Source organism: Dromaius novaehollandiae, chromosome 6, assembly GCF_036370855.1.
Source record: "Dromaius novaehollandiae isolate bDroNov1 chromosome 6, bDroNov1.hap1, whole genome shotgun sequence".
In the NCBI taxonomy this organism is placed as follows: Eukaryota; Metazoa; Chordata; class Aves; order Casuariiformes; family Dromaiidae; genus Dromaius; species Dromaius novaehollandiae.
In genome coordinates, this window is record NC_088103.1 from 29353396 (window position 1) to 29368861 (window position 15466).

Consider the following 15466-nt stretch of genomic DNA (forward strand, 5'->3'; position numbering starts at 1 on the left):
TCCTTCAATGTTTTAAGTTGGCATAGCTCCACAAAACAGCTGTGCCAATTGCTTCCAGTTGAGGACTGCCACTGGGTGTATAGCTGTTTGTACCCAAGTCATTGCAATTACTATCATTATGTTATAACTTGGCAAGGAAAGGAAAAAGATGTGTGAATGTTTGGGGGGGCTTTGCTTAACTGCGATGGGCTGCTTATTCATGCCAACCACCGAGAGCAACTGGGAAGCAAACACAGCGAGAACAAGCGAGCTTTTTGGAAAACCAGCTCTCAAATTTAACTTGGTGAGCAGACAAAGGGATTTCTTAATGAAACCTAATACACTTCAGGTCTGCCAGTTCCTTCAGAAAGGCAAAGCATTTTTCAGCGCGCGAGCTTACCGCTGCAGTATCTTTTGTGCCCTTGCTTTCACGCAGCTCATGGAGACCTTTACCCCCACAGCTCCAGCCCGCAGGAGCTGCTTGATTAATGGCAATACTGAGAAAAACTGTAACACGGTTTTTCTCCATCTGAAAAGCTGCAGGAAAAGATTTCTTACAGGCGGCATACCACTCCATCCGCACTTTGATCGTGAAGCTTGGAGGGAGGACTCTAGCCATCAAATGAGAGTGGGCCGAGAGCAACTATAATTTCGGCTACAGCTAATGCTTTCAAGGACCTAAATTTTATGTTGCCTAGCGTATACCAAACACGATGCCCCTCTCACTTAGGAGGATTCCCCATACCTTTACCCACGCACACAAGCGCCGTATTGTGCGCAGTCCAACACGGCATGTGTCCCGAGGACAAATTAACCTCGCTCACAGCGCAAGGGCTCCTGAGCCAAGGCTCGGGGAAGGCGCCAGCATCTCGGACCTCCGGAGCTTTGCCAAACGAACCGAGCGGACTGGCCGTCAACAGGCCGTCGTTTTCCGCGCCGGTTTTCCCCGACAAAACACAGATGCAACCTGAGCTTTTACACTCAATTTCTCCATTCTGATCATAAGGCAACTTAAAGAGCGTGATTTGAATGCAGGATCGAGGCGAGGAACGGGGCAGACGGAGGCACAGCAACACCGTCCCGGTTCCCCTCAGGCCTCCCAGGCCCAGTTGGGATTTTTGCGGCTCTCGCCGCCGCCGCCGCCGCCCTTGGGCGGCCCCTGCCGGCGGGGCGCGGAACCGCCGCGGGTCGCCCTGCGCTGCGGGCTGGCGGCGGGAGCCCGCGGGACGCGGCCGCCGCCCTGCGCAGGGGCCTCTCGGCGCCGCGGAGACGGGCGGGGGGCCGCGCGGCTGCGCAGAGCGCCGGGGCAGCCCCGCGCCCCTCCGCCCGGCGCTACGGCGTTTCCGTAGCGGTGTCCTCCGCTGCCCCCGCGCGGCGCCCCCGGTCGCCAAGCGCGTTTCCATGAGCCGCCTATAAACAACATGGCGGCGGCAGCGGCCCCTGCGGCTGCCCCCGGGCTGTAGGTGGCGCGGCGGTCGAGGGGGCGCCGCGGGCGGGCGGGGAGGCCGGCGGCCCCGGCCGCTCCGCTGCGCGCTGCTGCGGCCCCGCGCTCCCCCTCCTCGCCGGGCACGGCGGGGGCGGCCGGGCCGCGCTCCGCCCCGCCGTGCGGGGGTGTCTGAGCGCCCGGGAGCGGCCCCGCTGCTGCAGTGCCGCGGCGGCCCCGCACGGAGCGGAGCGGAGGGGCGCGGCGCGGCGCGGCGGCCGCGGGGCTGCTCGCAGCGGGCTGGAGCGCTGAGGGGCGGCGAGGGCAGAGGCGCGGGGCGGCCGGGAGCGGGGCCATGTCGCTGCAGAGCCCGCCCGCGGCCGCGGCTGCCGCCGACCCGCCGAGCCCGGCGCTGCCGCCGGGCACCGAGCTGAGCCGCGGCGGCGCGGATCCCCCCGCGGCCGAGGAGGTCGGCGAGGGCGAGGAAGAAGAGGAGGAGGAGGAAGAAGAAGGGGAGAAGGAGAAGGAGAGGGAGAAGCTGCCGCCCATCCAGGCGGCGTCCAGCGCGGCGGCCGGGGTAGGTCGGGGCCGGGGCCGCCTCTGCCTCCCCCCGGGAGGCCGCGGAGGGGCAGCGCCGCCGCCAGCGGAGACTTTGCTTCAAGTCTCGCTCTAACGTGCCCTACCTGCGGCTCTGCCCTGGTTTTTTCTTTTTTCTTCTTTTTTTTTTTAAGAAGAGGCATCATTTTCGTTTAATGTTCTTTTCCTCCGGGTGGCTTTCATTCAAGTTTCTTAAAAATAACAAGTGCATCTGCAAGCAGTGACATAATGAAGCTATAAATTCTCAGTCTACTTATAGTTCTTTAACATTTTACGGCGGTCTGTCCTTCTGGGTTAGTCATGACTGGGGATTTGCAGCGCTGTGAGTATTTGTGAAGCCTCTGGGGGTGGAGGGGTTCAGCTTGTAATGTGCTTATGGCAAAGGAGCCAGCTGGAAAATACTTCTTTACGTTTTTCTTTTTCCTGAAAGGTCTTTTTCGTTTTTAAGTTGTGTTAAAGGAAAGATGACAAAACATTTCGATAGCTGCTGTACGAATTAGCTCAGGTGAAAACTGTGCAAAAGAAATTTGCCAGAAAAATTCCGTTTCTTAAACCTTATTTGAGAATTTTTTTAAATCTTACTAGAGTCAAAATTTACTTTCTGCTGACTACACGATATTATGAAATATAAAATTTTCCTGGCGTAAGGTGCATTTTTTTCATAAAAAAAGCTCAAGCTTACCATAGCTTACTTTAACCTAACAGAGCAATGAAAATTTTACTGATCCTATAGTAATACAGTTATGAGCTTTTAGTTCAATAGTTCTGATTAATATCTGAGTGATTAGAAATTATCACTTTATACAACTTGACTTTAAGAAATTGTGTCCAGTGTTTATGACTGTCCTGAAATAGCTGTAATGTTAAACCAAGTAACTGTGGGCAAACTGCTTTGCCCAGTTCTGCCCCTGTGTTTTGCCTACGACATCCCGATCTCCCGAAAGACTTTCAGCTTTGTAAGTCATTCTGAATTTAGAGGAAATATTCCCTTTATTTGTTCTTGGGATTCAAGTAAAGTGTTGGAGGAGAGTTTCAGGGGTCTGCAGTGGACAAGTACCCAGGGATCATTTACACCTTTGAAAAATCTCAGCTTCAGACTCTGTTAGGCAAATACTAGTCCCTTAAATTTTAGGTATGAGTGCTGGTCTAAAATGTGTCGGGCTAATGACAAATGTGTGTAATCAGGGAGCAATGAGGAATTCATCCTAATGAATCAAGAGAGCAAACTTAGCTGTAAGCTGGATATCCTTCACGTGTCTCCAAACTGCTGCCCGCTGGACATGAGTTGTCCAAGTTGACCTGCTAGAGGAGCTCGGATCTGGCTAGGTGTGATTGCTTGTCAAGTGCACGTGAGCTTTCGAAGTTACAAGTTGAGATGCATACAGGTTTTAATAGTGTATCGTGGAGAGAGGAGTTTTGTGGAAAGATGTGATAGATATTCCCATAGTGCTGTGTTCCTTTGTGTGTGGCAGGAAGAAATTTTGATCCAAATATACCAAGTAGGGAATGCACATACCTTTTGCAAGATCTTTATAAGTTGCTGTAAAGAAGCTATTGGACTGCTGGTCTGCTGAACCTTAGTTCTGACCAACACAAGCATCTGATTCCAAGTATTTATAAAATATGTTGCTAGATTTGTATTTTAAAATCACAGAACGATTTTAATACAAGTTCTTGTATTAAAAGCTCTGTTTGAACATCAAAAATGAGTGTTACTTAATCAGATGCTCTAAAATCCTTTTAAAATAAAATATATTCTCTGCTGCATCCTCATTAAACTGGAGAAAAAATCGTAAATTTGATACGATGACTAATGGAAAAAATTATTGTCTTTTTTAAAATATTCTTTGCATATTCATGGTTTTCCCATTATAATTCCCTTCCCTTAAAAACAAACACCTGATGCAAGTACTAAAATACTCCTGGTGACCTTAATTTTCTCACTGTCTCTGTCTATTTTGTCTGTATTCGTAGCCACTGTATGGCGACTTACCTTGTAGTCTCTATATGAGCAGTGAGCCTCAGATATTCTTGTCTCAGAACATCTCCCGGTTTCTTTGTGAAATTGGTATTTTCTCTAATGCACTAATGACCCACCGCAGGTTGGCACGGCATAGCATGGCATTCCCAGGAGGCCATGCAAAGGTGTGACACATCCTTGGAAACCAGGTTCCAGGTGCCACCATAGCTGTGGAGAAGGTCAGAATTTGAGTAAGTCAATAGGTAACAGCAGTATCCTTCTCATAGGAGCATGTGTATGAAAGGTGCCACATCTCGAGTCTAAGCTGGTAGCAAGGAGGAATAAAGGGTTTATATGACTATTGGTATTGCCATTTGCGTTGTGCTGCTTGCTAGCTGAGGACCACGGGGCACCATGGGAGAAGGATTACATCTTATTGCTATTGTTTCTCAGAGAAGTAGCGGAGATTATATTACTTCATTTAGTTCAGACTTTTCTTATGGGTCAAGTGGTGATAAAAACCAATGTGTTAGGGATGGTGGATGTCGGTATTCAGATTCTGAAAAGAAATCCATAGGAAGTTAAGCTGGCCATATAGTAAGCAGAAACAAGTGGGAACACAAAGCGAACATAATCCTGTGTTAAACTTTTCAAGACTTAAATGAAAAGGAATATTGTACTTAGCAAGTAGGCTGTTGCACTGACAGCTGCTTTCACGTGGTTTGAGTGTCCTGCATGTCACGTGCATAGAGAGGAGAGCCTTCTGCTCTTCCCTGGCCTTTGCTTGCCATGTGCCGATGGGTCTTGAGCAAGTGATACCAGAGCTAAAGCGGAGGATTTTCAAGAAACTCTTCTACATGGTCTCTTTTTTTCTTTTCCCTCTTCCCAGAAAGTAGTCTCTACTTGTTCTTCACAAACCATTTGACTTTTTTTCATTGTCTGGTTAAATTTCAGTAATGGCAAGCATAAATCTATGAAGTATAAAGCTAGTACTTCTCCAGCCTTGTGGAAGGCTTACTGATTTTGAAAACTTTCTCTAAGAAGCAAGAAGTGTTATGAGTTATTAATATGCTCTTAAGAAAGAGGATTAAAGATGACTTTGATCCACTTACTTCCTTAAGCATACCCCTCCTTTATGTGGGGGTGCATTTTTTGTGATGGCAGTATGTGAGTCAGGCTCTAGAGGCTGACTGACCTCCTACAAAGTTTTTCAAGTATGACGTGGTGCTGTACGCTTGTCCTAGATTACTCTCCCAGGAGACGTCAGAGATCCTCACTAATGAGCATGTAGTTTCCTGGTTTTCCTCCAGGGCTTTTTCCGGTAAAGCCCGTTTCCATATGTCCATTTAAAAAGTGCTGGAATTGCACTTGGAGCAGGATGATGCAGTTAAGTGGTATGTGTAAGTTTTGGGGGTTTTGATCATTTCTCTGGGAGGTGGCATTGAGAAGAACCTGTTTAAATGCCTGTACAACTATACTATTGCAATGGCAAGACTGGTGTAAAATGTAGAAAGCTGTGGAAAGGTTATGTCGGTAAAAAAGGCTGTCATAATAGCCTGCTTCATAAAAGCTGCTTCTTTGAATTATGTATGAAGGCTCAAGAAAGTCTTCTACCTAGAGCATATGTTTTGTGGCACAGCAGATAAACGTCAGATCTGGGTTTGCTTTGAGGTCCCTCTTTGGCTGATCACGTCTTGCTATGTTTGTTCAATGTTTGTTCTGGGGTTTTTTTTTTGCCAAGTGCCAGAAGAAACTGTATTTCAGATGTTGTAGAACAGGAAATAATAATAATGGGAATTAATTCTATTTTATTTTTGAATATTTGTTGCATACAAGGAATTTTAAGATAGAAATTGAAACTCAGTAGTTTTAAAGCCAGAAGTCCTGCTGATTGTTCAGATTTGCTATTTGCTGAGTTGTAAGCCATGGGAAAATGACTGTTTATGCCATAGTTATTTAAAATTCCTGGCAGCGTACCAGCGTGCACGCTGGAGCATGGCAGGTTTATGGGCTGTACTACCCTTCTGGTGGTATTTCAGGATGTTGTGGTGGAAGTGAAGTACTTTCCACAGAACTCTGGCTATGTGTCTTGGTCAAAACTTACTCCCTTGAAAGGAAGGAGAAATGCATGTTTTTAAAAAAATTGATAGGATAATGTGCTTATTTTAGAACGTCTGTTCTGGTTTGGGGAATTCCACTTTTGATTGTGGGGAATCTCTCCAGTCTTACAGAAACAGTCTTCTTCCCCCCCCAGCTGTGAGAGCACAGGTGTTGGATATCAAGCGAAGTAATTGTTAGGTTAATGGGAGGATGAAAACTTGATGTGCAAAAAGGCAGTATATATGGTCTCTGCAGTGTCTGCCTCTGTCGGATGTCATCTGATCATTTGGAGCCGAGGTGTAAACTCAAATCTCTATCATCTTGGACAAGCCCCTTAACTCACCTATGCTTTGTAAATTCTCTGTAGTAAATAAACACGTTTAATAGCACAAGTGACTGGGGCAATCCCGTGAGCGCTCTGCTGTGTTACCTCACCGCTGTTCACTGTTAAATCAGATTAGCACTTGACATGTATTAGCAAGGGTTCGTGCAGACTCCTTGGTGGCAGCACATGCAGATATTCAAGCAGGGTTTTTTAATGCTGTGTCAACAAGTGAGTGTTGGCTGGCCTTTCTTCAGTGGCAGCTAATGCTGAAACTATTGAATCATTAGAGCTTTTTATCCAGTTTGGCATTATCTAGAGTTCATTAGCAAGTAGCTCATAAAATTCTCAGGTACGCATTTCAAATCTCAGGGAGTTTGTCTCAACTACTTCAGCACATCAGGGATGTTTTGAAAAAGGAATATGAGACACTTTCATCTTCAACTGAAATGGTTGCAGTAAGGAATGTAAGGGAGTTTGAATTATGGAAAATTAGGATATTGTTGCAAATATTCAAATTGTATTGTGTCCTGCTCACAGTTATCTAGAGATGTCTTTACATACTGTAAATTAATACATGAGTTTTTGAACGTAAGAGAAATGGAAAGGAATTTTATGGTGTCTTTCATGATTGAATTTGGAACAAACTTGCTGAAACATTGTTTAAGTCTTATTTAAATACTACCACTCTTATTTCAAGATAAGCTATTTAAGTGTTCTGTATAATACCTCATGAGTAAGATTACTCTTGCAGTAATGTATTAGCCCTTTATAGCATACTGTCATCTTAATTACAGGGGTTGGAGAGAGGAGCCAAAAATCAATTTTCCACTTTCAGCAATTTCATCACAACTATCAACCAAAAGAAAGAAGGCACCGGAAGCAGAAGTCCACCTACGCAACTTGTTATACCTAACATCAAAAATGGTGAGAGAATAAAACTCCTGTGTTACTTAGTTACCAATTTAAGAAGGTGCTCAGTGTTCTGCCAATATTTGTATTGTGCTAGTGCCAGAAAATCTAGATTTCATTAAATTATGCTGTACTATGCACTGTAGAGTCAGTGGGATGATAGTCCCTGGAGAAGGGACTCTGGAGAAGTTATGTCACAGAGGACAAGATAGATAAGAAAAACAAATTGGTAGTAGAGCTAGAGGATGAAATAATCATCTGTAGTTTTAAAGGAGATTACAGATTCAGTAGTCTATCTGTAGATGCTGTTTGTCTAACTGCAGTCAGATGACAGATTTCTCTAGAAATTGTGTCAGAACTGTGTCAAGAAAATTTTTCTGACTAAGTTTGAAGAAGGGTGGCAGGGATGAGGCAAGCATAGGGTTTTTGAGAGTGACAGTTGATCAGAGTTGCTGCTTTTCAGTGAAGATGAAGGCCAGTAGTGACACAATATAAACTTGTAGGCAAAGAATGATGACTTCTGAAGACCTTTAACAATGAGAATGAAAGCTATTGTGATATGGTGAGGTAGAGGTAATTGATTGAAAGTTATAAAGTGGATCTGTGTATTCAGGATGATAGGCTAGAATCACAAAGTCTAGTAAGATGATGTCAGTAATGTCAGACTTCTAAGAAAAGACTGCACAAACATTTGCCGGGTTTGTACGAGCTACGCTTGCGGTAGCTGGTCTTGCCTCTGGGCAGGTCCATTTCACTCTCGATGTTCTATGATTCTTTAAGTCTCTGTGTTTATAGCACATCTGAGTGAATTTGAAGCTGGAAAGAAAGAGATTGCATTAATTAAAGAATCAAAGTAATGGGTTTGACAATTTCTCTGTCCACAGATTTGTTTCAATTTCAAATTTGTGCAGAAAGAGGTGGCTAAATAACTTGCAGGATTGGACCCTCTAATAAGATAGTGTTTGCATCCTTGCTTAGCTATACTGCAAATGTAATGGTCAATACAAACCCTTTGTAGCTTTTCATACTGAGTAGGGAGGTGCTTCCTGCTTCAAAAAACCTGATCATGGAAACACAAATGACAGTTATTTGTAAATGACATAATTTGTTTTAACTTGCATGGTTTGGACAGGATTTTATACTTCACTCGAGTCACTTTGCACCACACAAAGCAAGGAGAGAGGACTTGAAATGGCCAGTGAAGAATTTTCCCACTGCTGGGTACTTTCCCAAGGGTAAAGTAGCAGTGTATTTGAGGGTGATACATGGGGTAAGGCAGAAAGAACATGCTGGAGAGCAGAGCTCTGCTGATTCCTATGCATGCTGTAAGGCCTGTTTGAGGAAGCAGGAGGACTGCCTTCCTGTGGCCATTCCTCTCCCCTGCATATTTTAAAGAAAAGCCTGCATATATGAACCGTGTGTAAACAGTTACAGTACTGTCAGAATCTGAAGGAGCTCTGAGAGAAATAAAATGTCTTGTCTGTTCTGACTCAGAAGCTAAAAGTGACCACTTGCCATATCAACTACTCAACTGTGCTAGCCTTTTTAACAGAAACGTATACGCATTAGTTTCGTAGACTCTACTTTATCTTCCTCAGACCAGAAGCATGAGTTATTTCCTGTCCAGTTGTAAAACTTTAAGCTTCTGTCTGGGCAGTTATTTAATACACTCTCATGTTATGATATGAAAGTCTGCTTCTCAATAAAGTTTAGGACAAAGTAGTACTTAATCTAGTATTAGACTAAGCAGTGTGAATTTTTAAATGATCATTATAACACACTTCACATTTTAAAACAGTTCTGTTGGTATTCTAGAATTCAGGAATGATATTTGGTTAGTAAAGTGAAAATAATGTCTATATGTGCATTGTGTGTGTATATGCATGCGCGCGCACACACGCAGTAATACTTTGGTAGGCTCGAGTTAGAAGAAAGTTAATTTCTTTGGAAAAAGTAACAGCACAGAAAAGGTAATGCTGATAGTATAGCATGAAAGCTAGGATGAAGTTGATTTGCTATATAGCTGCCACAAAGATTGAGTTTATATAACAAGTTTTGTGATGCAACAATAATCTAGGAAAAAATGCAGTGAAATCTGTATGCTTAACTGTTCTACTTCTTTCATAATGTTATGAATACAAGTAAGATTTGTTTGCTTTAACTACTTTGGAAATTTTGATCTGCCTGTAGCTCTGTTGGTTGCTGTGAAAATACTGCTGCTTAGATTCGTTCATCCTGAATTCCTTTGTAGTAGTCAGTTCTGCCTTATATCGGTGAGATTTTCTTTGTCAAAGTTCTTGGTCATTCCCTAAGCAGTCACTCTGCTTGATGTAAGTGGGCAAGCAGCCAGAAGTGATTGCTTTTTCTTGTCTTGTAAGATTGTGTTATTGCCGCCTATCAACTCAGTACATGAAATCTCAAGTTTCTCTTGAACGGAGCTCAAGTGACAGATCTTAATGAATATTTTTGAATGTCAGGCAGATAAATATATTTACAAATAAACTTGAATTATGGCAAAACACTGAAGACGACAATATGCTTTAAACATGTTATTAAAACTCAGTTTTAGTATATCTAATTTAAGCAGCATGTATTTAAGAAAAAAAAATGCAGCACTGAAATGGTGCAAGCTACCAGCTTAGCACCTGCAGCTGTAATTCACTGAAGTGAGAAACAGCTCTGTCAGCTGTAGATCTTCTACAGATGCAAAGAGAATATTTTCTTCATTTCGGTGCATTCAGCTGGTTATAATTCAAATTCATTGAAATATTGAGAAGACAGAATGGGAGTTAAATTAAAATGACTTGTCTTTCATAGATTAAAAAAAACAGAAGACCATCTTAGTTTCTTTTAGGTCAGTCCACCCTGCTCTCAGAGAAGGCTGTGCAAGAGCAGAGCAGTTGCACAGTGGGATTGTGTGATACCTTGACTTGAATTAATTTAGTATCTGCATGTCCACTTTGTTTTTGATTACTACTTTTCTTTTGAAATGGCTTAAAAATTCCAGCTGTGGGTGTGGGCAAAATTCCATATCTAGAGTCAGTGCTATACATTGGGGGGGTTAAGGGCATCTCTGATGTATTACTTTCTCATGAAGGGCAGCTGAGCATGTCACATGCAGTTCGGCTGTCATTAGAGTGAGTGAAAAGAATCTACCTTTGGGTTTGGGAGATTTTATTAGCTGTTAGCATTTATCACAGCTGTTTCCCTGCTGTGGTAAATGGAGCAGGCAGCAGAGTAGTGATGGTACTTTAATGTTTGGTTTATTTAAAAAAAAATAAACCCTTGGAATTATAGGGGGGGAAAAAAGCAGTTCTTAGAGGAGTTTGGTTTAAAGTTTGACTTTTGAGGCCCCTTTAGGTAGTGTCTTTGGTCCCAAACGTGCATTGGAATTCATATAAATGCTTTTTAAAATGTGCAGTATAAATCAGGTAAAACCAGCATTTTAATGATATTTGAGAAGAGACTCAGTAAAAATGGATGCTCGTGTATGCTGCATTAGAGTACTTTTTCATGTTCCTGGATCAAACAGAGTAAGGAATAGGAGAAAGACCTTGTTAAAGCACTATATTTGTACTTAGAATAGGCAGCCAAATTTACTTAGAAATATTGAAAGATAGTACTGTGCCAGCGATAATTCTCTGAAAGACAGAGCAATTACATATCCCATTTAATTTATAAGAGAGATTTTTGTAGGATTCACAGTCAGCTCTTGGCATAATTATCTATGACAGCATAGACAAACTGACTGATGGCTCGTCCTTGTATGTCAGAAATAGTTGGGCTTTGGTCTGATTGCGTTTGAGATTTTTCTTAGCCATAGGGACCGCCGGTATTGCAGGTTGTCTATCATTACTTTCGAATGAAATACAAACCAATAATGGAGCATGCTACCAACGTCATGGACATTGCTTACGTTCATGACATTCATTTGTGTTTTCAAACAATAAATTCTACAGTTGGGATTAAACTGGGTAACTCTAATTTCTTGACATCTTTTGTAAGATTAAGAGCATTATGCTAGTTTTTGCTATCATCTTCCAGCTTACTTACCTCAAGTTCCTCATAGGTTCAGGTGGATGTGATGTAATGAGCTACCCGGGATGTTCAGAATAGGCACTTTATTATACATCTGACCTTATAAGGTACTTGACTTAATTTTCAGAGAAGTTGAGCATCTACAGCTACAAATAGATTTAATGAAAATTTTGCAGCGCTCGTTTTGAATATGATAGTACATATGAACTTGGATTTTTCTTGTATGATGCAAGTACTGCTGTAACACTAGATATAATACTGATCTATCTTATGCAAGTACAGTATTTTATTATTTTCCTTAAATAATCAGTTGAAACGTGTCACCGGCTTTTTTGTCAGCAGTATGCCAGTAATTCAGTTGTGATTTTTGCAGGAGAGGGGAGTTTTGTAATAGACAAATCCTACATTTGCAACTAGGGCCACCGGTTCCTTTATAAAATAGCAGAGGCTCTCTCCTTTCAGGAGCACCTAGCTCAGAGACAGACTGGCCAGTTTTCCCCTCCCATTGGCAGGAGGGAGCAGGCAGGATCCACTACCACGTAGGAAGATGGCAAGAAACAGTGTGGAAGGTTTTCCCTGTTCACTAACAGTTTGGAGCTTCCCCTGCTGTTCGCAAAGACCTAGTTATGACCTCAAGACACAATTTTTGTTGTTCATAAAGTATTATTTTCCTTCAATTAGTACAAGTGTCCTTCCTGTCTGGAAAGAGTGTTCTAAGAAAAATACTAGGAATGCGTAAGGCTTTAAAAGATGCATAACTGGCCATTATAAGTTTTCTTCTTTTTTTTTTCCAGTTCATATACACATCATTTACTAGCTAAATATGTTTATTATGTATGTAATTGCACTGTATTTATTGTTGTTTACATTTTTTTGTAAGTGAGAGATCTGCCACCTATTTGCCTCGATGTTAGACAAAAGCAGCGCATCTCTATAGATACACTACCGCAAGAACTGAAAGCACCGATCCCTCCTGAACCTTCCCTTCCCATCCGAACCAAAACTGTGAAAGATTTTCAGTAAGTTGCATTGGTGTTTCTAAAAGTATACTTTCTTCCTGTGGACTTTCTCCATTTTTTGCCTCTAATTTGTACGTTTGTTTTTTGTTGATTTCAAATGAGGGAACCCATTAAGTGTGACGGCCAATTAATAGATAGAATGTAATAGTTGAAGTTAGTCTGGTTCTGGTAACGGGATTGATACCTCCCTTACTGTGAAATGGTCAGAAGACTCGCTAACTTGAAGTGGTTTCCTGCCCAAGAAATGGGACAGCTTGTACTTTGGGAGTTGGAAATCCAGCACCTGACATCCAGTACATTTAGTTTTGGAAAAAATATGTATGGCTAGTCCTAGGCTGGAAAATCCATTTCAAATTTTCTTTGTACTCCCAAATGCTATTCTTGCACTTCTGTATGAGAAGCACTATGTTTAAAAGCTTTTTATTTCAATGAACTTGGGGCAAAGAATCTGTGCAGACAATATTTATGCTGCTGTCCTATAGCACTGATTTAGCAAAAAGGAAATTAGAATTCATTAGAAATAGTGTCTTGTGTTTCAGATCTCTACAGACCTTTAATCCAAACTGTATCTGCATTAGATTTCTGCCAGCGTAGTTATGTTACTTGGGACATGCTTGACTGCCTTAGCCAGGCTCCCAGAAATCCCCAGTGAAACTAGCTGAGTCGTCTGCAACGAGTACATCCCGTGTCCCTGATGCCAGGTCTACGCTACAGCGTTTTGCTGCCTTTGCTCACTTCACTTGGGGGTAGGGGATAGGGAACAGTTTTTACACTACCTAACGTAGCTGTCCGTTATCCCCCAAATTGTGACATTGATGCTGTTGTTTGAGGAAATGCTGTAACTCTGTAGGAAAAACTAGTGGCATAAGCTGTCTACACTAGGGGTTTCTGCCTGCGGTGCTGCAAACATACCTATTTTGGCAGAGTGTTTCTTTGGAATAGATATGTTCTTGGAGTGGTATTCACTAATCCATTGGAAGTGTGGCCTTTATTCCCCCCACCTTCCCCCCCCCCCCCCCCCCAGTGTTAGCACCCACACAACAGCATTACGCTGCTGTAATATCCTTGATGTTTTTACTGGTACAAGAATCCTGGTAGGGAAATGGGGGGAATTAGTACTAGGAAGAAGCCTGATTCTTCCATATTTCAAACAGATGGAAAAAAATCACAGTTGCTCCCAGAGACATATGAGCATATCCTCTTCATTGCTCTTTTCCATTTTTGAAATTTTGTGCCTTCAGTGAGGAAGAGGAATGCTTTTCAGTTAGTCAGTGTATTTATTTAGTGCAAAAGGATACAGGTATAAAAGATAATTTGGCAAGAGATGATCCTTTGCCAGCATTCAGGTGATCTGAAATGCTGAGTTTTTTTCCATATTCAGACTTTTTATCTATTGACTTCTGTATAATAACTATTGAGAACTATTCTTTCAAGTCAAATATTAGAAAAATTGTCACTAGCATTTTGGTACATCCCACTAATGATTTCTTTGTATTAGATATTAAAAAAGTCTGCAAGAGAACTGGGATTGCATCACCAGCATTGTAGACAGCTAAGATAATGTTTGTAATTCTGTGATGTGCTGGAATATTTTTGATCTCATTTTTTCTAATATATTATATTAGAAAATATTTCATATACAGGTAAGCTTTACAGGTCCAATACTTAAATTTATGGTTAAATCCATAGATTTTTCCTGCCCCTTCAAAGAATATGTACAGTCACATTCAAAGTCTAAATTTTAGCTGAAAAAACTAGAAGAGAAATAAAATTTGGTATAGATAATAATCAGATTAACTAGTTTAGGAGCCTGCATATTTCAAAATACATAAATTAGTTGCAGGAATTTCATCATGTGAGTGCCACTTGGGCGTAATTCTGTTCTGCTAACGATTTGTCTTATCATGCTGAATTGTGACACTGAATTAACATTTTGAATAAGAGACATTGCTCAGGTGTATCAAGCACAATCTATGCTTTTATTCTCTTGTAAGGCCATGATCATACAATGATAAGGGAGATGTTAAAAAGACATTGATCTTATACTTGTCTGTCTTCTGAATATGTTTACTGAAGAAACTTTAGAGTGATAGCACAATATAAAATGGAAAGGTGGTGGTTTTCTTCTTTTAGGGCAGTTAGTATCTGTTTTGGGGAATATTGAGCATTTATATTTAATTAGCAATATTTTAATACATTATTTCTAGGGATGATATGGAAAAAGCTAAGTCATCAGGAGATTGGAAAGCTGTACATGACTTTTATACTACATCATTTGATTCTTTCCTGGAGATAAATGCTGCATTTAAGGTAGAAAATAATTTATAATATTATTTAGCACTTTGTGCTTTGCATCTTCAAAATGTTTAGGCAATCATAATTTTAAGACTTCTGGCTAGTTACTCAAACCAACTTAGATCGTTTTATCATGATCTCACATGCTGTTGTTAAACTATCATTGATGTATTCATTTCACATTAAGTAACTACTTTTCAAGCATACATGTAGCTTTAAAATGCAAGTGTTTAGCTTGCTTTGTGCCACTATGACTGCTTAGGTACTTTCTATATAAACTGTGATTTAAAAGAGTGCAAGCTAATGCAGGGGCCCAGGCAAACCTGGAAACTGAAATTCCCTCTCCCTAAAAAAATGTGTAATTTGGGCTTGAGTAGTATAGTTATTGCTGTGCTGTGGTAGCATACCCAGTTTTGCTTGGGTAAGATGATATCTGTGAGCGAAAAATCTTTAGCTCCCTGCTAAATTAATATTTTCTGCCTGTTACAGAGCAAAATGTGCTTATGATATTTGATATTGACAGTAGGGTCTGAACCTAGGCAAAATAGCTGTTGAATGCAGATGTCTGTTGCTCTTGTCTGATGATGGATCTATAGCAAACATGGAAGATAAGACACTACATAATTCGTTATTTAGGGCCCTCTTACATCTTTAAAACAGGATGTGTTGTTAATGGGGTCATGTGAATTTTGCCAATATGTAAGATTCATATCCTTTAGTTTTATCTTTCAAGTGTTAATAATAAAAGTGACTTAGATTCTTATGTTTTGCTAAGGAAAATAGTTATGCACATGTGGTTTTTTAAACTTGCTGTTAAACTT

General features: G+C 41.5%; 1 protein-coding gene across 1 annotated transcript in view; it reads left to right on the top strand.

Moving 5' to 3' along the window:
* The first annotated feature begins 1337 nt into the window (after positions 1-1337).
* The window catches only part of HECTD2 (HECT domain E3 ubiquitin protein ligase 2), a 40272-nt gene continuing 26143 nt past the window's right edge, over positions 1338-15466 (top strand). The window contains exons 1-4 of the mRNA XM_064514033.1: positions 1338-1979; positions 7179-7308; positions 12212-12350; positions 14558-14660. Of these exons, the coding sequence (XP_064370103.1) occupies positions 1758-1979; positions 7179-7308; positions 12212-12350; positions 14558-14660 (594 nt within the window). The 5' untranslated portion in view covers positions 1338-1757. The remainder of the gene's footprint in view (positions 1980-7178; positions 7309-12211; positions 12351-14557; positions 14661-15466) is intronic.